We start from the raw sequence: 24053 nt of genomic DNA on the forward strand, positions 1-24053 counted from the left end.
AAATAAACCGTCTTAACCCCAGAATTCTTTTCAAAACCATTGAGTCCCTAATTGACCCTCCTCCTCGCCAAAATTCTGAAACTACCCCAATGATCCATGAGTAACTTTTATCCCTCACAACCAAAATGAATTAAATAAAACTCCAGATTTGTCATGCCACTGGTTATGCTTCTCCTCCACGCTGCAACCACTCTGCCTTGCTCAACTTTAGGCCTTTTCACCGTGAACTTGAAAGGACGCAGTGGCCAAAGTAAAGCCTTCATCGAATCCTTCAAGTTTTATTCCTTCCAGATTTCTTCAAAGACGTTTTTTTATCAGCGTTGGTCCCACGATTTTATCAATTTTTAATAGCTCTCTATCCATTGGCTGGGTTCTCTCCTGCCCTAAAGGGATAGTCCACCTGAAAATGAAATTCATTAATTCAGAAAGTCATTATCTACTCAACTCTTCAAAGGAAAACAGCATTGCACAATCTTCCAAACAAATGAAGTGAATCGTGACCAGTTTTCAAGTGAAAAATACAACCGGGAGGCAAAAAAAAAAAAAACAGCATCCAAAAAACAAAACAAAACATATAATGCCTCCACACTCGTCTGGTGTAATCCAAGTCTCCTAAAGCCCCAACATGCCGTTCACTTGCATGCATGCACCGTCACACCACATGCACCCAGTTGGGACAGTATGCACATGAGCGTAGCTCCAAGCTAAAGATCTGCAGTGCAGATGCAGGCTGGAGACATGGTGTAAATGATATCTTTATATTCAACTTGGCATGTTGAGGCTTAAGCAGACTTGCATTCCACCAGACAAGCAATATGGAGGCATTTTATAATTGCGTTTTTTTTTGTTTTTTTTTTCTTTAGGTTGTTTTGAAAACTGGTCACAATCTACTTAAATTGTTTGGGAGATTCTGCAACACTGTTTCCCTTTAAGTGAACTCATTTAAAAGATTTTGGACCCAATCCAAAAAAATATTTTCATCAAAAGTGGTATAGAAGACTGTTTACTATTTCTTTTATGAATACTTGTAATATTTTTCTAGATTTGAGCCCTGCATTTGACACGATGGATCACTCCCTACTGAATCGTCTTGAAAAGATCAGGATCATTGAGACTGCCTTAAAATGGTTTGAATCCTATTCATCAAACAGGACTGTCTCTGTAGACGTGGGTAATGCCTCCTAGTAGCGATGGTGGTGGTGATATTAGTAGTCATTCTTTCTCTGAGCTCAACAGAAATGTTCAGAATCATATAGTAGACTAACAACTGAACATAGCATTTTAAAGTTTAATATATGTGCATATGTGCAGTATATGTGGGTGTGTTTCTTCTTTTATAATAAGAATTTACAGGCACATGTGTTACAAGGCTGGTTTGTATTTTGTATGTAATCGTACAACGCAATTAAATCAGTGACAGTGATGTAGTGCTGTAATGTGTTTCGATTTAAGCACTAACCCGGCTGTGTTTAAAGTAGACTAACAAGAACTGTAACACAGGAGGATTTTTTTCAGACCACCTCATTACAGTTGTCACGTCCACACACTGAACATTTAAGCCACCTGTTTTTCATTGTATAAAACCTCTTCAGGCACTGCAGTTTTCCTGTTTCACACCATCAGTGGCCACTCTGCATTACACATCCAGATGTTGGTCATGCAGCCTGTTGCTGAGAGGCGTCTTTTAAAGAAAAATATTGCACTGCAGGAATTATATGTTTTTAAACAAAACCAAAATGGTGTACAGAACGCAACGGTGTGAGTCTGAGAGTTGAAAATAGCCTCTCTACATCAGCTGTTTAAATTGGGCCAATCAGACTAGCTGCTTGGATAGATCTCAGAGGACTCTTAGGTACCAGCCAAAGAAAAACCACCTTCAGAGACCTAAAACTGAAAGGTTAGAAAGCCAACAGACTGAGGTGCAGTAGCTAATGTGTCTGACTCAGCATTTGTGCGATATTTACCCACTCATGGTGGCCTAATTAAGCTGAATTTTCAGTGCATAATATTGCCACTTATCACCGCTTGGCATCAGTCATTCTGTCATTGACACGGTATTTTCACAGCAGGGGTGCCATTGTTTTCAGCTCTGCTCCATCATTTGCTGCAATAAACTGAAGTCCTTGTGAAGGAAAAAGGGAGTTTTCCTTCTAAACACATTTAGAACATAGTTGCTGAAAATGTGTGAAAACACTAAGACCTTTGGTTTGGTGATGCGCCAGAGACATGGCCCTCCAATATTATATAAGCCCCACAAACTGACACACCAACAACACTGCCCCCCTCCCTGATGATCAGTTGCAAACATACCTCAGCGACCCTCTCAGCCCATATCAGGCCAGCAGTTCACTTCAGGTCACTTCAGTTCCAATAACTTGACACAACATTTAAAGAATACCATCCTGTCACCTGGGCTGTAGCTCATTTTTCATGCTTTTGAGACCTAAGTCTACATACTTAGATAGTTTTTTTTAGGCATTCAGATTTGGCTGGGTGGTTAATAACACGTTTCTCTGGTGTGACAAACTCAGAACACACATTTATTGCTGCTTTACAGCTTCAGCAGGGGATGACAGCAATTCAGCATTCTTCTCAATACGGCATTTAAATTCATTGCCTATACTGTAAAGCCACATCAAGAAATGTTCACAATGCCAGTGAGGTTAGCTAAGGCTGCCAAAAGTTGACTCTCATTTTTGGTTTAAAACTCTGTAAGGATGGAATAGATTTCATTACTCTGACATCTTATAATGGTCAGAGGACTCAGATCAGGATGGTCTGTTCCACATAAGAACATAACATAAAAAAAACATACATTCTTTGTCTTTCAGTCTCTCTTAAATCCGATAAAGATTTAAATCTGTTGTGATCTGTAATAAATAATGTGTGTCGTGAATATACAAAGTAATGTAATGCTCTAAGACATGTGGAAATGAAATGCAAACCCAGGAATTCTCAAAAGAATTTTCATCTAGTCAAACCTAAAAGAGTCACTATAAACAGTATGTATAATCCATTCTGCTCCCCTGTGCCACTCTGCCTGCAGTCTCTCCTCCTGCACCATGAATAAGGCAAAAGGCACTTAAACATCCAACACCCGCCACGTCAGCCGTATGAAAATGCACCAGACATGACAGGCCTTTTCTGCGTGCCAAACTAAGAAGATGTATGGTTCATGTAACCCGGGATGGAAATGCTTGAAGCTTACATTACAGCTCGCTCACCCAGTTTTGAAAGCTAACTTTGTTTTACTGCTGACAAGGAGCACTTTTTCTTCAACAACCCACAATCCATCCTCAAACTGAATTCATTATATCTCTTATCGCAGTCGGTTCAGGAAAAATATTTTAGAACATGACCAAGCCTCCAACACTCAAACTGTAAACACTTTAGCAGTAAGGTCTAAACTTCCTTTTCTCTATTTGTAGGCTTGGGCATTATCAAAGTATCACAGTATACCAGGGTATTTCGAAATTTTGAAGGTATGAACACCATCAAAAATGCAGACACTTTTATTAAACTGATACAGAGATACTGTATATAGAAGTCATGTATTGTAGTACTCAGTACGCACCACCAGAGGTCCGATTTGGCACATGACAACGTCCTCAACAGCTCACTGCTGTAGTGAGTGCTGTCCCACTGTCGCAGGAACATCCATATGTCTTACTCAGCCAAGAAAACTCTGGCTCCCATCTCTAGAAAGGGAGTAGACCGATTCACTCTCACATCCCTGCCGGGCCAGCGTCCAACATACATTCCCATGCTGGATTTAAAAGGGTCTTCATCTCCACACCACATGTCTGTAACTTTTTTGTGTTCAGCCTCTGAAGTTTGAAATGAAGTTTGCTGGCTAGCTATACTGCGGAAGCTAAGATAGGAAAACAATAGTCCAAGTAACAACAGCAGGACTGACAGAAGCACACTGACAGCGGCCAGTAAAAGAAATACTGCTGCCGCCAATGTAACCGAGCATCTTTCCAACCAGCTCCGAACTGTGCAGGTTTAATAAGAAAATAATAAACTGGACATGGAGAAATAATGTGCAGTGACCAGCAGCAACACCTTCTTTTTATTTTCTCTCCCACATTTCAACAACAGAACATCACCAACAACTCCTGCCTCGCAGCAAAGTTGAGGAGACACATAGTGTTTGTGTTTAAACACAAATACTGTCACATGCCATGTTCAGTGCCCTACTGAAATAACCGGAGGGTATGAAGGTCTGAAAAAATAGATACCACTCAATCTGATGTGTTCTTGAAACTCATCATATAACCCATAAATAGATCTAAACCATTAAATTAATGAAATGTTCAAGTAACTGGATTAACTAAAGAAAAAAACCCTGAAACCCTAAAATTTTAAATAATTTCATGTAAAATGCCCTGTTTTTATAATTGAACTGAATCTCTTACAAATACCTTGATGAGAGGACAACCAACAGAAGCCGAGTTGCGGAGTTGTGACATATCATCCTGAGAGACTGTAGTGAGAATAAACTAAGTGATTTGATGCAAAAATATTCATATTTTATTTGGATCTTTGGGTGGTATTGTTATCCAGTTCAATACAGAAAACATGTCACCTCTCTTTGACTCATTGTGGCCCAAATATCACACTTAAACTGATTCTGTGCTAATAATTATTACCTTTTTTCCCTGTGTCTAACAACATTGTAGGGCAGATGGTGTAACGAGTGTGTTTTATAACAACATATTGTGACACCATTACTTTCACTAGATTAGACACAGTGAGAGGTGTCCAATTACCTAGTTTATTTGGTTTTATTACTTGGTTTTAATCAAATTTCCTCTTGATTAAATCCTTACCTTTTTGGTTCTTTTTTGATGGATTCAATACAATTAATGATGTGGGAGCAGCAATGCTGGAGTCGATGCTAAACTTCGTTTGATTTTTTTCAGTAATTTTGAGTGTGTGTGTGTGTGTGTGTGTGTGTGTGTGTGTGTGTGTGTGTGTGTGTGTGTGTGTGTGTGTGTGTGAGTGTGTGTGCTGATTGCAAGATATTTTAATATTCCCTCTATTCCCTCATCTCTCGTAGTTATCCTGACAGATGAAGAGGTTCAGAGGAAGAAGGACATGATAATGAAGAGGAAAGAAGAGGAGGCAGCCCGGGAGGCCATGAGGCCACGTCTGAATGAGGAGCAGGCCCGGATCATCTCGTCCCTGGTGGAAGCTCACCACAAGACCTACGATGCCTCCTATTCTGACTTCTCCCGCTTCAGGGTTAGTTCAGTACAAAGTTTCCTTCCTTTACCAAAACCACATTGACATCGGTGCAGCCAAAATCACTTTGTTCTCCACCAAGAAGATGGGTGGAGCAGGGAGGTTTCCCTGAATCACGGCATCAGGCAGACTGCAATTTTCCAGTAAAAAGCAAATTGATACAGAAACAAAACACATTTTTATCAGCACAGTCTACTTGCTACACTCTTTCAAGTTAGCAGCCTGCCGCTGCAGAACAAAAATCCTTTGAGGTTAAATGCTAAAGAACTGATGTTCAAACAAAAAAACTGTAATAGTAGGATATGGATAGCATCTGCTTTGGTTTACCACAACACTACAGACCTTGGCATTCTCTCTTTTAGCTTGTACCCATGACTGTAATTGGCTGAAGAAGGCTACAATTATAGCTAAAACACCAGGAAAGGCTGCCACTTCTTCATATTGGACTTCAAGCAGGCAGCGGTAACAGTGACTTTATACCATAGCCAATGAGAATTGAGATTGGATGGAAGGTGTGAATTGACTTTTAGTAACCGCAAATTATATTTGAACATGCGTAATGCGGGGGTTTTGTTTGTAGCTCTAAATTATTACACCAATGTCAGGCTTAGTTTAAGATATTGGAGCTAGCGTTATTTGCATGCTTGGTAAATTTGTGTGAATCTGAACGTCCAAACCAACTAACCATAGGAAGAGACTTAAATAGAAAACCGAAATCGTGTTAGCCATGGTGAAATGATAGCCTGAGTCCGAAGGACAGCTGCAAAGGAAAGGAGAGAAGACAGGAGGGAATAAAGAAATGTGAAGTAGTCACAGGTGAGGGTGAGAGTGACATCTTGTCTATGTGAGCAGCATGTTAACAGAGCAGCACCTTTCAGTGTTCAGGCTGTTAAAACAGGCAAAGTTTTAAGTATAGGTTAGTACTTGGTGCCCAAAACACGATCAGTCTAGTCCCATGCATAAAACAGGAACATAGATACATTTAGGCTTGTATAGTATCAAGATCAAGTTTATTTTATGAGTAAAAGTGTAGATTGTAGTGAAAATAAAAGTGTATCTGTTCCCACAAACACACATGCAGCATGCAGCAAAATGGAGCACTGCTCTCTGTTCTTGGAAATGACAACAATCAGTAAATTAATCTTTACCCCCCAAAACTTAATCAGATTTTAAAACTCCAGAATCCATTTTATGAACCCCTTCCTGTTTAGCTAGATGTTGCCTAGCAACCCAAATGACAGAAACTATGTGGGTCAGGAACTATGTGTTATGATCTTTACATCGGAAAAGCAATATGAAAAATATTATATGGTTAAATTAAAGATAGAATATGCAGGAATGCTCTTAAACGCACCTTTCAAAGTTGGCCCTTCCTCAAAGGCTCAACAAATGACAGACATGTCGAGTGAATTAAGAGAGGAGCTGGCGTCAGCGAGAACAAAGCAGTGAATCAGACCAATAAAACATTACTTTCTGATTGTTTCACAGCGGTTACTTTCTAAAGCACAACTAAACACGAAACACTGTGAACACAGCCAAAGCGATCCTCAATCCGCTCTGCCTATGTGTGTGTGTGTGTTTATCTCTGTCTGCAGCTCTCACAGAGAGCAGAGGAGAGGAGAGAGACAGAGAATGTGATGTAAGCGTTGGTCGCTCCGTGTTTTTATAGAGTTTCGACCTCAAAACCTGTGTGCTGTTATTGTTATTGGCTGGGGGCTACACACCTCTGCCAAACAGGCTGAGGCTCAGAAATGTCCCAAGCACAGAAAAATATGAGTAAGACAATATGGGCAGAGGGCAGCATCACACACACACACCAACACACACTTCTAGTGGTTCACAAGTGATGATTGAAAGGAATTATTATTATATATGAGTCTGAACCACCATGCATAATTAACTTCTCCAGAAGGATGCATTCACATCTACATTTTGATGTCAAAATTTAAATCTTCATATCAGTTAATGTCACAAGTCACGTACACATATGAGGTGGTAGTGACAGCCAGATTTATTAATGAGTGCTGCATCAACATATGCGTGGTACATATATGGAGAAGTGAGGAGTAAATTGACTGTATGGTGTATGAATGTAATGGGATTCAGCACCACTCCTTTGATCTTGAGATAGCTGTAAATAATATCTGTAACCACAACACATCAGCTACCATCTCTCTTTTGTGTTTTCAATTTACTTGACACCCGTAACATGATTCACCAGAGGTGTTTATCCGCCCGACAGCGGCATCGTATTTTCTTCCTCCACGTCATGAACTTGATACAGGACGTTCTCTCTGCGGACAGCGACAATCGAGTCGTCCAGAGTAAATGAGATGGGGGATACAGATTGGATGGAACGTCTGAGAAAGTCTAAAAAACACTTCTCCATGTGTCTGTGATTTAGCACACAGTGTGCAGACAGCCACAACCACACTCCATTTGGGTAGTAGATACCCAATAACTCAGTTTTCCAGATATTGAGCTGTGGGTGTAACTTTGAACTGAGTGTGAACCTTGCAAGATGAAGTCATCCTAAAAATAAAACACGGAAAAAATTTGACTGCACCTCTGACCAGTGTAATAAAACTGAGGTGTGCTTTAGAACTCACTAGCAACTGTTTTATTCATAATTTATATTTTTACTTGATATTTCTTTAAAAGCATAAATTGCCATACCTTTAATCATTGTGTAAACGTAAGAATAAGCTAACACACTTCAGAATTAAATAATTAACTTTTGGTTTCGGGTGCCCCCAAACAATGTCAGCAATTGTTGCTATCTACTAGGCTTGGCGGTATGTATGGTTTTTTTTAATGTCTTCATACCTTCCTGACATTTTGCATGTATGACATCATCTAGCCTGAATAAACAGGAAATAATGACACTTTGCCGCAGCACATGGCAACACATCAGTGGGCTAAACAGAGATTATGTGCAGCTGGTGGTGGCCTACTGACAGTTGAATGAAATTGTGTGGCTAATACACTGTTTTTTAAATTCCTGTAGAGCAGGAATAGAAATGTTTAAACTGCTTGAAGTTATAATTGCATTACTTTCATAATGAATGGCTCTCTGACTTATTTCATTTCTTTATCTCAAAAGTAAACAATTCAGTCAGAGAGGCCCTAATTTATTTAGCCTTTTTCACAAAAGAAGACAAGTCAGCCTGAGCCTCTCTTACCACTTTGCACCAGTGGCGACTCTCAGTGTGATCTGTCAGTTGAGTGGGGGCTGCCAGGGGGTTGCTTTTTAATGAATGTTGGCTTTAAAACAAAAAAAGAAAAAGTTGGAAGGAAGTTATTGTCTAGTAATTGTTTGAGTGATTGTTCTACATTGGCTCAGCCATGTTATATAGGATGCCAAGTCTACTCACAGACAGGCAACACATTTTGAAATATAAAACTTTGTTGTGTGTTTTTTTTTTTTTTAGTTTGTCACCTATAGATTTCTATCACAAAACACAACACAAACGCAACATAATTCTGGTTGTTTATAGCACAATAGCATCTGATTTAATATGAGGAAAATGCTTGAATTTGACTTTGGAAAAGGTGTAGGGAAACACCTGAAATATCTGAAATGCATCTGTTGATATTTGACCAGTGGAAATTATATCACGAAATGTGGAACTAGTGGAGATTACATTAGGCCCAGTCCTTTTTCAACATGTGGATATTTGATAGTAGGTGTCTGTATTTGTTATTCTTACAAGTAGAAAGGAATTACTGATATCTACAGTTAAATCAAAGATATATCTGAATAAGTTTTAACTGGTTGAAATGTAATTTCAACATGTGAAAATATATATTGTAGCATGTCATTCACAGATATCTTGAATTACCACTTTGATATGTGGAAATGTAATTTCCACTTGTGAGAACTAACTCGCTACTGGTCGGCTCTAGTGATTAAATCTTTAAAGGACTTTTCCCAAATGCTGAGCATGGCTTAAATAAAAAGAGCATATCCAGGTGACCTGGTGTTTGGAGATTATTTGTTCTTGTCCAGGATTTGATTCCTAAGTTCCAGGTGGCACCCCTGAGGCGTGAAAGTGTTAGATTGAGGATATTAATATTTGTGTTTCTCTGTGTGTATTTGCAGCCTCCAGTGCGTGAAGGCCCAGTAACACGCAGTGCCAGCAGAGCTGCTTCCCTTCACTCTCTGTCTGATGCCTCCTCTGACTCATTCAACCACTCACCTGGTGAGATTCACAAATAGTCCTGTCCTTGTTCCCTTTCATGCTTCAGGGTTAACTTTACCAAGGACACAGCCGTGAAAAAATCCATTGATTTAAAAAAAAACATAAATAAGCAGTAACTGTGCGCCCACCTTCTGTCTCCGCCTCCATACTGTTTTAGTGCGTCAGTGATCGTCCATTCAACAACTACTTTTCTCCTCAGCAAGGCTCCTCACTCCTCAGAAAGCACACATGCACATGTTCCAGTTCATTGTTTCATATTGCATTCATTGCTGAGACCTTTGTGTATTGTCCTTGTTGTGTCCTTGTTTCTTCTCTTAGTTACAATGTGTTTGCAGGAAGAGACAGATACCCCACTTTTCTTTTCATCTTAGTTTGTATTTTGCTTTTTTTTTTATTGTTCATTTTAGCTTCAAAACTATAGCTTCATTACAGCTGTTAGTTGTCTCAAGGAACAAAAGTCACCATGGTAGACATACATGAGAATGCTGGTAAAGAAATAAACAGGTTATAGGAGTTATGTTTTTGTATGTATGTATTGATTGATTGATTGATTGATTGATTGATTGATTGATTGATTGATTTTTAATGTAGTGTCATCACATTCCAAATAGTCTTACTCACCAGATGTAGACTATGGATATAAGCCCTCCATCGGTCGCTTATTTCAGGCGACATTCTTACATGGTTAAAATAGTAACATTTTAATTTTGGCATTGCAAATAACGTGGCATTGAAAACAAAACCTGAACTTTAAAAACAATTGTATTGGAACTCCCAAGCCATAAGCAAGCTGCTTCTCTCTGCCATAGTTTTTCACAGACAGCCTAAAGGTATCGATGTTGGTACTGGTATTGGAAACATTTTCAAACAAGGACCGGCACTAAGTCAAAGAAAAAACAACAGCAAAGAGAAACAGATTCAACATACTTGCAGTTTGGGAGCTTCAGGTGAACTTAACATGCAGATATGTACATCATGGCCCCTTGCCCCTCCCCTCAAACCCCTCCAGTCTACCATACTTGCCACACCTCCTGATTTTCCCACGAGACTCCTACTCTTCATTGCACTCTCCCTATTTACTCCCAGGATCACAATTCACCTGTATTTCTCCTGATTTTTGACATAATTTCACATCTTTTTCTCCTTTTCATTATCACAACCATTTCAGACACTATACAGCATGTATTAGCCCCGTACAGCTCCAAGACAACAATACACCAAAGCAGACTTCCTAAGAAGAATTTCCGTTTAAGAAAACATTTAAAGGAAAGGTTCATACATTTTGTAGAAGAGAACTGATGAATATTAATTTATGCTAGAGATTTACTGAAGTTCACTTTAGAGGTATGAAATATTCCATATGTTTTTCCTGAGGATTAAGATAAAACTTAAGTAAGTAAATTAAGTATTCAAGATAAAAATGCTGTTGCAGTGTACCTATTACTTATATTGTCTCTGAAGTCTCTGAAACTTACATTTTTTGGCATTGAAATCCTCCCTGTTTTTTGAGGTCTCAAGGTTGGCAAGTGTGTGCTTCATACCAAAAGGTGGCAGAAAGTTGAAACTGAAAACTAGTGTTACTGAAAACAACTGCCAGTGTAACAAAAATGATCGTCATAGAAAAACGGATCAGAATAAAAAACAAATGTGAAAATAAAATGAAATCATTTTTAATGTGATTTATTTTTCAGTGAAACTTTATTCAGTGCCAATACTTGTTTCAGTGCCAATCCAGCTTTTTCCAATACAGTTCAATGCCAGTGATACCTTTTTCACTGTTAAGTGTTGATGCCAATTTTTATTTTCAGTGCCAAAATTATAATGTCCTTCTTCTGGTCCTCTCTGCGAACTGCTTGCTACCATTTTTTCGAAAAGCCCTGTTGCTAAGGGAAACAACAACATCCGAGCTAACGACCTACACACTGAAAATGGCAAGTAAGCCTAACCTGACCTAACAGGATGAACATAAACAAGTTAGCAGCTATTACCTTCTTTTGGACCGATTTAACCACGTTAATGCCAGTGCTCACCTCCCCATGTGGAAATGTTCTGCCAAAACAAGTTATCCCCAGACACTATTTTGCAGGGGCATCGTCTGTGCATCTTAGGCTCTGCAGTGCCCGAGACATGTGTGATTGATTAAAAGACGTACAAACAAGCCAGAATGTTTTTTTTTCCTGAAGCAAAATGATAATGTGCTGCCAGACCTTCCTCCTGCGCTGACACAGCACCAGAGAAAGGTCTGGCTATGCAGGACTACATTCTAAGTGGAACTGTTTCTCAAAATGTGTTTTCGTAAAGTACTCAATACAAACTACAGTCAGTCTTTATTACTCCTCTCACATCTTTGTGTCCACTGTGAACTCATCTAATTTCGCACCTCGTTTAACCTCTAACCTTTGCCATTTCTGTGTAATCAAAACGCACTCTTCCCCTCCTATCCCCTCTCTCTCCTCCCTCACCACTCATCTTGTCTTGTAATCTCCTCAAACAGAGTCGGTGGACACAAAGATGAACTTCAGCAGCCTGTTAATGATGTACCAGGACGGCGCGAGCAGTCCAGACTCCAGTGAGGAGGACACAAAGCTGTCCATGCTGCCCCACCTAGCTGACCTGGTCTCCTACAGCATCCAGAAGGTCATTGGTTTTGCCAAGATGATCCCAGGCTTCAGGTACAAACTACATGCATCACTGCAGTGATTGAGTTTGATTTTGGATTTTGAGAGATCAGCACAGTGTAGCAGCATGCATTGCTTTCTGGCACAGTGTCTTGTTTATCCAAGCAGTCAACAAGGTCATTCAGTGCTGGATTTTTGGGTTCAATAGCAGTATTAAGAAAAAAAATCTGATATCACTTTGCAGCGATCCCTCAAATGTGCTTATCAGACACTTTAGGCCAAGATATATAATAGAGTCTGAATATTTACAGTTAAATAATGAGTTTATTATTCAAACTGACATCAAGGCACTGAAACAATAAAATTTCACCAGTATTTTTTTTTATAATTCTAATTAACTAAAATAAAAAAAAACCTAAATAGAACACAAAAAAATATATGTATTTAATTTGAATTATGAAAAACAGGATCAAATATCCATAAAATACTGTCTATAAAACCAAACTCATCTGCATTATGTTCTGTCAAAAAAAGTCAGTGGCACTGATATAGACCAAAATGACATTGGACGATAATATCAGCCAACCAATATATTGGCTCTATGCCCAATGTCAAGTCAGTTTTACTGGTGTTTGCCTGGTTCTTTATGCATCTAAAATGATTTGATTTAATTTAAATTAAAGCTGTAATGATTTGTTGATAGACAGAAAATTATAAGTTTATTGATAGTGTTTTAACTGTTTGAATGATCAGTCAAATAATAATGTCAAACATTTGCTTTTTCCAGCTTCTAATGTGAGGCTTGGCTGCTTTTGTCCATCTTAAATGATACTGTGTAATGATACGATGAGCCACTTTTGGCTCTTTAGAATCATTCTGGATATTTTCCACTATTTTGACATTTTCTAGACAAAATAAATTATCAAGAAAATAATTGGCAGACAAATCGACGAAAAAAATAATTCTTAGTTGCAGCTGTAATGAAATTAATTGTTTTAATGGTCTGCAGTGTGTAGTCGCAGCAGACTGCTGAAGCTGACCTGTACCTGCAGGTCAGCAGGAACACCTTTGATTGGCTCAAAACAGCTCTGCTATTGATATAGAATACAGGTTCTAACTCTCTGGTGCCATAAATCATATTCTAGCCTTGTTGAAAAGTCAGCTTTATTACCTCTGTGGTTGTCTGCTGTTTTACTGAGCTGTAGTAATGATTTGTCAACTGGTGAAACTCTGCTGCACCCAACCACTAGCACGTACAGGCACAAAGGCTAGCGGCCTGAACAAGCCCTCCAACCACACACAGAGCATATTGATTTTGCTGCCTACATGTACGCAGGACATTATTGGGTAAGGTGAGACGCTATTATCACTCCCAAACAAACAAGCTCTTCCAAGAATACGCCGGAACAGGCTGTGTCTTTATGAACACACGCTGAGCTGAGAGATAAGTTTATAAATGTATGCAGAAACAGAGACCACATAATAAAAGAAAAGAGAAGACATATCTGCAATATAGGGATGCATCCAGCGTGTTTGCATGTTTTGAAACAGAAATGGAAACAGGAAGAGTTGATGTGCAGATAGCTTTATGTTTACATACATGTATTCCTGCTGTTGGCCTTGTTGCGGTGCGTCATGGGTATATTATTCAGATGTTTGGAGCTGAGTCTCAGCTGTGTGTAGATAAGGGGATTTTCTCTGGGGATATAAAAGAGACTGGGATTTCTTCTTTATCTCGAAGATACTGCAGAAATATGAAATCTGAATCGTTCAGTTGAATGTGTTTTCCACCGTCCTTTCTCAGTGAATAAATTCTTTATTGTTTAAAAATGACATTACAGCTCTCTATCTATGCTGCCATATACCATAACACTGCAGTGATTCCAACTATGTTCAGTTCTTCATTGGAATATTTGCAGTTTTCCTATATTTGCAATGTTTAAAAAGAAACACTAGGGCAAAAAAGGACAGAACAGTCTATTTAGCATAGAATAATGAAGTGATCAAATCTCCAAAAAAGTGGATAACAGCTCGAAAAAAACAATCCTTCTCAAATGGGTACAACAAAACCTCTGTGCTCCTGCTGAATCTGCCTCTGTGAATATGAGTGAACAGGGAACCGAAACTATTATATTGCTGCAGACTCCAGCAATTCTACCTCAGGGGACATGGAAGTTGCCTGTGTACCACTGCCTCAATCCGCAGCAAGTAATACTGGTTTAGATCCAAAAAACAGCATCACAGAACAACACAAACTAACAGATCGAGGCAGTGGTAGACCAGCAGCTGATACTGATTGTTTTTTTATTTTAGGTGGCTAAAATACATTTTGCTGCTGCCTTGCCCACAGCAGTACATTGCTTAGCCTGTGGCTTTCCTGAGGGAGATTTGAATAAAAATGTGATCTACCACACCCATACAGTACAGAAATGTTCTAAACAGCTAAATCAGCTGTTTTTTTAGCTAGATTTTTTTAATAGAACATTCATTTTCACTTGGATTTTGGTGGATGCTTGATGAGATACCGAACTTTGATATCACATACGCATTTTCACAATTTCAAATCAAATACCCAGAGGCTCTAAAGGCAAATTGCGAAGGGATGGCTTCATTTTCAGTGCAATATATATGATAGCGGTGGTGAAGGTTGTTGCTCTTCCTTAAGTTATCCCTGCACCTGTCAGTGTGTGGAGATTCACGGACTGTAGTTCTGTGGTTACAGTAAACATTGAATGTAATACAGTGTGTGGGGCTCGAGTCTATGGGATAATGAGGAGGAGATTTGTTGAAGAAGACGCAACATGTCAGTATGTGTACACACGAGCGCTACGCGTGTTACTTTTATGGCCACACAAAGCCTCGGGTTGGACGCTTTGTTGCTACAGTAACCATATAATACATTAATTGAGCATGCTGTGCTCATCAGTTAGTCAGTCAGTCACACACACACACACACACACACACACACACACACACACACACACACACACACACACACAGTCTCATTCACACACAAACAAACAATTACAACACACAAGTGTAGGTGGTTTGGAACTTTCTGATGGATAAATGGCTGTTATCTGTTAAATGGATCTCGTGTGTGTGTGTGTGTGTGTGTGTGTGTGTGTGTGTGTGTGTGTGTGTTGCGTGGAGATTTAGATATTTTATCTGGAGTGGTTGGTTTACTGTTGTGTACAGTTTCAAGTGGATTTTCATCCCACTTAATTTGCACCTCTTTAACTGTGGAGTGTTTTGCAGTTTGTTTATTTGCCACACACTGGATATAACGGTACAGACATTTCCTGCAGCTTCCTAATTGGACGCAGGCTACATGTGTGTAACAGCTCAGAATAATTTCAAAATTTACCAGAAGCTACAGTTGTTTCTGTCCTTTTTTGAGGATTGTTCGAGCTGAAAATGTTTTGAGTGGAAAAACTGAAAAACATCTTCATATTCAGTCTGAATGTAACTCAGTGCATTTTTTCATGCTACAGTTTCCATATTTAGCAGAGTTTTCAAGGACTGAGCTCTTTTTTTCACTTTTCATAAAATCCTCTGCCATTTGACACATGTTTATTTTTCCATCAAGAAACAGAGCAACAGCAGTTTGAGATACTCTTCTGTGCAGTAATGCTCCTGGCTTGATAAAGACAGTAGTTTAGTTAGTTCATTGATAATAGTGTGGAGTTTGACATTGAAAAGGACTTTGGTATTAACATACTTTATGTGACACCTTTTATTACAGAAAATGTTAGAAGTATTATTCTCATTCATTGTCACTCAGCTTGCAGACCAGCTGAGTTTTGTGGGGTTTTTTGTTGTTTTTTGTTGCTTACAATTTTTAGAATAATTAGATTTTTGCAGAGTGGAAAATAATCTTCTAATAATAAGTCTTTGAGTCAACATTCATTTTTTAACATAAACACAAGACACAAACCATTTTTAATAAGGATCCCTTCAATTATTTGTTTATTTTAAGAAGAACAAGATATGTATTGAGTCAAACGTGCTTGTCGGTGCTCTCTGGTGGAGAGACAGTGTAATGGTTACGCTGTTGCAAAACTGTACTTCATTGTCTTGTTATTGATTGTATGATGCTGTTATTAGCAGTATGACTGCAGTTAACAATTATTTTCATTTTTGATTAATCTGTTGTATATTTCCTATATTAATTGATGAGTTGTTTGGTCTATAAAATGCCAGAAAATGGTGAAGCCCAAGATGATGTCCTAAAAATGTTTTGTTTTGTCCACAACCCAAAGGTATTGAGTTTACTGTCATGAAGGAGTGAAGAACCCAGACAATATTCACTTTTAAAAAGCTGGAATCAGAGAATTCTGACTTGTTTTTTTTTTTTTATTAAAATACTTAAACCAATACATCAATTATCCAAATAGTCAATGATTAATTTAATAGTTGACAACTAATCAATTAATCTTCGTAACTCTAACTGACAGATTTGTCAGTCTACTTCTAAAATTTGAAATAACTTTGCACTTCCCGTAACTAAAGTAAAATGAATATGAGAGTTTGTTAAAGGGTTGATGCAATACAATGACAACTCTTGTCCATGAAGTTTAAAAGCAAGGTAAAGAAACAAAAGTAGAAGTTGAAGTAAAGACACAACCAGTGACACCTTCCATGACTCTGTCCCAGCAGGTGAAATCAGACCTGTGAACGTGCTCGATTTGTTTGACAAACATGTATACAGTTATAGTAACATATATTGTATGTGTGGCTGTGTGTTCCAGAGAGCTGACAGCAGAGGACCAGATCGCTCTGTTGAAGTCGAGTGCCATTGAGATCATCATGCTGCGTTCGAACCAGTCATTCAGCCTGGAGGACATGTCCTGGAGCTGCGGAGGACCCGACTTCAAATACTGCATCAATGATGTTACAAAGGGTTGGTTGCATCTCATCTGTCACAGTGCCGCTGTGAAACGTTGAACTGCAGAATCAGTACATGAACGTGTACTGCAACATCACGTTTGGATACACATGACAGCACACACACACACAAAAGACATCAGTGACCTTGCTTATTGATGACGCTCTTCTTCTTCATGCTTGTGTACCCAATCCTCTGGAAGTTTCCATGAAGGCCACAGCGCCGAGCACTGCATTGATGAAAACGTCCCTGTGCACATAAATACACACTCTCAGGAGGGGAAAGCGCTCAGTGTTGGAGCTGATGACACAGCTGTGATTTTTTTTTTTTTTTTTTTTTCCTCCCATCTTATATAACGGAGACTTACAAGCATCACCCACACACTGATTTTTTACGCGCACTTGCACATTACTACAAGGTTTTGACTTCAGGTATTTTGATGGAAGCTATAAAGCGGCCACAAACACACACACGCAGTTCTTCATCCACACATGCAGGCCAGGGAGTAATGCTCTCTGTCCGCAATGTACAAATACACACTGAGAGTAACGAGTCCTCTTTAAAACCCACTGCTGCATTAAGTGTGTTTGGATTCATAAGTCAATAGAAAAACACAATATAAACGTTTACGTGACTCTGCAGCACTGACGGTATGTTTGTGTCGTCCTCCACAGCGGGTCACACTCTGGAGCTGCTGGAGCCGTTGGTTAAGTTCCAGGTCGGTCTGAAGAAACTCAACCTGCACGAGGAGGAACACGTGCTGCTCATGGCCATCTGCCTGCTCTCCCCAGGTACTGCCTAACCGTGTGTGTGAACATTTGCATGGTTGTGGTGTAGGTATATTTCCAGCTGAGCGTTTTGGGGTTTTTTTTGTTTAAAGAGTGAGATTGTTAGCAGATTGACTGACGACTAAGCACACGGTTTGTGTTGCTCGCTGACCTCGATTCACCCAAGCAGTAGTGTGTTTTTGATGCTGCCAGTAACACACACGAAAAAAAAGCTTTTCCTGGAAGACAAAACGTTCTGTTCAACAGATTAAAGTATGAAGTTACAACGTCGGAAATTCTTGTTTGTGAGCTTTCAGTGACTAGTTGAAAACCGTGAATGAACGCAACCACTGAACGAGGCCCTTGAGCGGTGAGGCCTTGTCAAGAATAGATGATGCAGACTCATTCACTGTTGTTTGTTTCCACTGTCTAACACAACTGTGAGTCAATGATCCAAAGAGCTAAATGTGATCTCCAAATACCTGTTTATAGCCTTTTCCCTCAAGGCTTAGGATTGTTATTTCACCACTGTCTTCATACCAAAACGTTTTAAATAAATAGAATGGGGCGAGATTCTTTGGAAAAACACTGCCTTTAACTCTTCGGACCAATTGATGCGATTTATGTCAGTGTCATCATAGCTTAGTCATCACACACTGGCATCTTACAGACTCTGTCCAATAATAGCAATATCCTACTGTCTGTGAGAAAGCAGACCTCTGCCAAGACCAATAGTCCAGTCTTCTATAATAATGAAACTCTGCAAGTGCAACCAGTATGTCTTAATATATTCAAGTAGGCTTATGTTGGTTGTATCAACTTGGAAGAAAAAAGCAGTAAGGATGATTTAGACATTGCTTATTTCTTACATGCCTGCTGCAGTTGTTTCCACAGTGATGTTGACTGTTTTGTTGCTTTAGTCGCAGCAAACCATTCACTTTAATAGGACGGGTTTGTGCATGCACAACAAGTTCAGTTCATTTTGCTATAGACGGTGACATCACAATTGACCTCTCCTGCAATATTACTGAAAGTGAAATATAATTTATGTATGAGCCCTGTCATTCAGACTCTCTCCAAAATTGTGTGGGTTTCTCCTTGGCCCGTGCTACACCTTTCCACCAGGTTTCATGAAAGTCAGGCCAATATTTTTTCCATCATCCTGCTGACAAACGAACTGAACCAAGACTTTGGCCCAGATGAAAATAGAAAAAGCTGTGGAACAATACCTTGAGTATCAGAAGTGATCGATTGTTCTTTCGGCCCCAAAGTTTCATGTGGTGGTTCATGATGCTAGTCAATATAGCAAGATTTTCCATGGTGCAGATTTGCCAAAATGTCAAGAAATAGAGTAAGATGTAATTATCCCATTAGAGAAAGAAAACCAATAGGTGTGATATTTGGTTTTGGTACACATTGCTGACAGTGCTATCCCATAAAAATAGTTTTTATTTCCCTTGAACACAGACACTCTCCTCTGTCTATTCATAAGCAGATTCAAACTGTGTTTTTTGTTTCTTCATGAAAACTATTCTGTGCCATTCACATATGCCAATTGATGTGATTCTTTGGAGGCAGGGATGGAATAGACAGTGGCATCACAAAAAAATTTGATATTTGGGACAGCGCGAGTCCAAAAGGTTAAAGCTGAGTAAAGCACTTTCTAAAATTAAGATGATGTCATGAGTACAATAACAACTGAATGAAAAAGTAGAAGGTAGTTGAGATGTATTTTTATTTTGTGCTGGAAGTGTAAATATTTAAATACTGTCAGCTGTGTCCAGTCCATATGAAAATGTCCATGGACCATGATTACTGACGTTTTCTTTCTCTTTCCACTCCTCCACCTCCCCACCTCACTCCCCTCTACTTCCTGCCTGACTCCTGCTCGTCCGCCCACTTGCCACCTCCCCCTCTCTCTGTGACCTCCCTCATCATGGCCATCACACCCTCAACGCTCTCCGATGGCAGATCGTCCTGGTGTCCAAGACCACAGCCGCATCGAGCAGCTCCAGGACCATCTGTCGGAGACCCTGCAGGCCTACATCCGGGTCAACCACCCAGGCGGACGCCTCCTCTACGCCAAGATGATCCAGAAGCTGGCCGACCTGCGCAGCCTGAACGAGGAGCACTCCAAACAGTACCGCTCACTCTCCTTCCAGCCCGAGCACAGCATGCAGCTCACCCCGCTGGTGCTGGAGGTGTTCGGCAGCGAGGTGTCATAGCAGAGGAAGGAGGACACGCTCGCACACGTATACACACTCATCACACACAGGATGATTAACCAACCCTAACCGCCTTTTCCCCAAGAAAACCCCAGCCCTGATATACCTGGACATGTGGGAGACAGATGGATAATCAGATAGGTAGACAGTAACCTTCACTTCTTCATCATCTGCCCATCCTCCTCCTCCTCCGGACCTCAAACAGCAAGATACCTGGATCTCTGGATTTATGGATTAAAGACACCTGAATCTGCTGTGGATTTCTACAGCACTTGGATAACCAGATTATATTTTGACCTCTGGATTCTCAAACACAGTACGGCATTAAATGTCATGACATCGGGCAGATACCCTGACTCGTAGACATCTGGAACAGACAGACATCCCTGATCCTCTCCACATCCACAAACTCCAAAAACAAAATCGCCTTTTTTCTCATTGCCACCTCTCCCCCGGACATCACTGCTCGATTCCTGCCATTATTATTTTTTTTTTACAGTGGGGACAGCTTGATGGGTGTGATGGTCACATCCCTTTTTACCATCATCCTCATAACATTGTTCCATGTTCACATCGTCACGATGACATACAGGACGAGATACACAGATTTACATCATATTAACCATGCTGGCACTTGTGAGGTACAGATAAATCGCTAGCAATGTTGCTACACTAGTGTTAGATAGCTATAAACTATTGTTGATTTACAGCAAAGATATCCAAATATATTAAACATCAACATGGCCACCCATGGGGCAAAATTAAAGGTATACTATGCAAGATTTAAAAGAAACACCTATGATACAGACAGAAACTAAGGCGAGAGAATGAGACAGTGCTGGCAGACAGCAGGGTCTCTGCGGACACCGCCACACATTTCTAGTGGGTCATAAGTGATGATTGAGGGGTGTTGTTTTTATATGAGTCTATACATCATTTTTTTTAGGAAAATCCTGCATAGTATACCTTTAATGTAATGTAATGGAAATACTTAGTTTACTAGTAAAATACTTGGTTAAGATGGAGTATAGCAGGTGCGTTTTCCTGCTCAGCCCTGTGTATCTGTGTACGTGCGAAGAGAGGTCTCAGATGGTCGGCTGAAGTGAAGAAAGGAAAGTTTTGAGTCGGAATGTTTCAGCATGGGAACGGTGGGAAGAAAGGGGAGATTTGGAGAAATGAGTAAAGGAGGTTGGATAGATGGAGGGAGACGCTACGGTTGGAATTCCCTATTCACAAGACAAAAGGGAATTTCACAAAACAAGAATGTATGTATAATGCTATATAAATATAAATGATACGTATAAGCTGATATATATATAGATATATATTTAAGAGAGTGAAACATGTTTGCTTCCATGGAAGCAAATAGTTCTGAGTGTTGTATAATGTAGAGGATTTGAAGGCGCCTCCTCTGTTGTGTGTGTATGTGTCATCTTTCAAAAGACAAATGTACACACACACACATAAGACAGCACTGAGAAGTGTGTGAGGAGTCCTTCTATTTTTGTGATGTGTGTACAGTATATGAGAATATTGATGGACCACAAGGGGGTGTGTATACAGGCTCTGACTGAGGGTTTAGTGCAGGGAAGCACCTCTCTGTTATTGGATGTTGTCGTTTTTTGGACCTGTGAAGTTTGTAGACTGACATACGCAAACACAACGTCATGTTTTTCGTGGATAGTGATTATCCAAAAATATTTGTTCGGCTGGTTAGATTGCTGCTAAGACAGTTAGAGCTAGTTCGTTGGACAGAAACCAACTACCGGCTGTTGCCTCAGGGAAAAGTTTGTCTGATGATTTTGTGTACTTGGTGTTTATGGTGTGTGTGGCGTAAGCTTACAATCATAAGACAGAGATTGTTTTTGAAGCTCTAGGCATCACTGTGATTTCTAATCATACTAAATAACAGCATAAGTAAGCTAAAAGTGAAACTTTTTAAAATACTACAAGTTTTCATTCCTAAGCTTATCTGTTCAATTAAAAACTCTTATTATGAAACCGTTTGCATGATTGTAAAATCCATTAGAGGTGATTGCTAGAGTTGACATACCCATTAAATGGCTACATTTTAAAACACAGTCATCTGTGTTAAAACATTGAGTGATTAATTAATATCAGCCTTAAGTTTAGTTTGGTTTGAATTTTTTTTTTTCAGGGCAAAGTCTACAGATGGTAGCAATGTACAGTAGTAAAACAATATATAGACTCTAATCTTTTTGGAATGAAATCTTTCAGATGCTCTTCACAGCAGGGCAGAGTTATAAAAACATGAGGAAGAACTTTTTTTTATATTAAATATAAAATCAAGCCTCATACCTTGTTGTCACATTTATATCATTTCAACACCAGCCACATAAGCGAGGTTTAGGATGTTACTTTTCGACATCACTACATATCATATCACATTTCTGTCGACACAGTGCATGCTCACCCCTCACGCAGGCCTGGATCACCCCCTTGTGGACAAACTCTGTAAATACCACTTGCTAAGTCTGTACATAGTTAGACATTAATGTAGGCAAAATACTAAGAGAATTCAATTGTTGTTGGCAAGATGCTCTGGAGATACAGCACTATATGCAATTAGGAGATGGACTCTTACGTTGTATTCAACTAGAATGGACAGAGGTGGCGATCCTGGGCAAGCTACTGAGTTGTATCAGGTTGCAGTGAAGAAGACTGTCAGATTTGGGTTTGACCATAATGGCATCTTGGATGTTGCAAATTTAAATGTTAACAAATATTTTAAAATCAAAATACTGATTTTAGGTGTTTTACAAATCAACATAGATGAATGAACATTAAGAAAGAACCTGTATGATACCAAATTAGCCAATGAAGTCCTTAAAGGGATGGCTCGGATCATTTGAAGTGGGATTGATTAAGGTGCTTATTGATCATCAGTGCGTTAGCTATAGTTGATGGTGGCTCACATGCCCTCAGTTTGGAAAAGCAGCAGAAGTTCCACTGAATGACGTTAGGTAGTTATGTATGCCAAATATCGCTCTCTTCAAACCAACCAAACTCCTTAAGGAAAACCAGTGATTTTTACCTTGCAGAACACAGGAGTAGCTGGTCTACCGCTGCCTTGATCTGTTTCTTTCTTTGTTATTGTGTGACTTCAGTGAATCGGAACATACCCTTTATAACGCTAAATTCACACTATAACACAAACCAACAAGCTGATGGAGACAGAGGTAGATGAGCGACTACCTTCATCTGTGAGGTAAAATTTCTGATTTTGCTTATGAAGTCTGGTGGCCTTTGAGAGTTTCCAGTTGGAAAAAAAAATGTCTGACAGCCAGGTAAAGGGATGAAAATGCTTTAAATACAGCATACGCATATTGATTTTTTCTTTTTAGGTGGCTTAAATAAAGTTTTGCTTTTGACCCTGTCCACAGCAGCACATTGCTTGCTTCCTATGAGGGTACTCCTGCTGCTTTTCCAAACTAGGGGCACGTCAGCCGACATCTTACATAAAACCCCGGACCCCACTTGAAATAATCCAAACTATCCCCTTAATCACAGGCCACCATTGGTCCAACCCTGTTTTGGATTACACTCTTACTCGTGCAATGATGGGACTCACAAATCTGATGAGTTATAATTGCAAAGGCTTCATTTGACTGAACATTCCCAGTGGTGGTTGTGTTGAGCATTCCAACCAGCTGAGTCTCATGTACGAGCTACATGTAAAACATCAGCGTGAGCATCCTTAACTCTCCGGCAGCTTTTCGGAAAGCACCCGACCACTCGGTATCACCAGGAGAATGTCCTCTCTGTCCATTCCAAGCTTATGGATGTACATCTTTTCTCTTTCTCTCTCTTTCTAAAGTCTATCGATAAGCTTTTGACAATTATACAGTATATCCATAATATTTTCATTTTGGTGAAAATCTTTTTTTTTTTTTTTCTTTTGTTCTTTTCAAGATTGTCAATTTTAATGCGTGTCAGAGTTTGCTGTCTAGCTAGCGCTTGGCTTGCTGCACTGGGACGTCATTTTAATGAAGCAGAGATGAGGGTGGTGGACTCCTGGAGCCTTTTCCAAGTGCAAATGAACAAGGTCCCCCCTCCCTCGTTCCCTTCATTTCAAGAGAGTGAAT

At 39.6% G+C, this 24053-nt stretch overlaps 1 protein-coding gene across 2 annotated transcripts in view; it reads left to right on the top strand.

The window, feature by feature from the left end:
* Positions 1-23834, top strand: part of vdra (vitamin D receptor a) — a 99322-nt gene extending 75488 nt beyond the window's left edge. For both annotated transcript variants that reach the window (XM_084721756.1, XM_084721757.1), the window contains 6 exons: positions 5063-5247; positions 9350-9449; positions 11944-12121; positions 16819-16970; positions 17630-17746; positions 19694-23834. In XM_084721756.1, coding sequence (XP_084577882.1) covers positions 5063-5247; positions 9350-9449; positions 11944-12121; positions 16819-16970; positions 17630-17746; positions 19694-19947 — 986 coding nt within the window. In that variant the 3' untranslated portion in view covers positions 19948-23834. The remainder of the gene's footprint in view (positions 1-5062; positions 5248-9349; positions 9450-11943; positions 12122-16818; positions 16971-17629; positions 17747-19693) is intronic.
* Positions 23835-24053: the final 219 nt, after the last annotated feature.

The sequence above is a fragment of the Lutjanus erythropterus genome, chromosome 6 (genome assembly GCF_056507025.1).
Source record: "Lutjanus erythropterus isolate fLutEry1 chromosome 6, fLutEry1.hap2, whole genome shotgun sequence".
Taxonomy (NCBI): Eukaryota; Metazoa; Chordata; class Actinopteri; order Lutjaniformes; family Lutjanidae; genus Lutjanus; species Lutjanus erythropterus.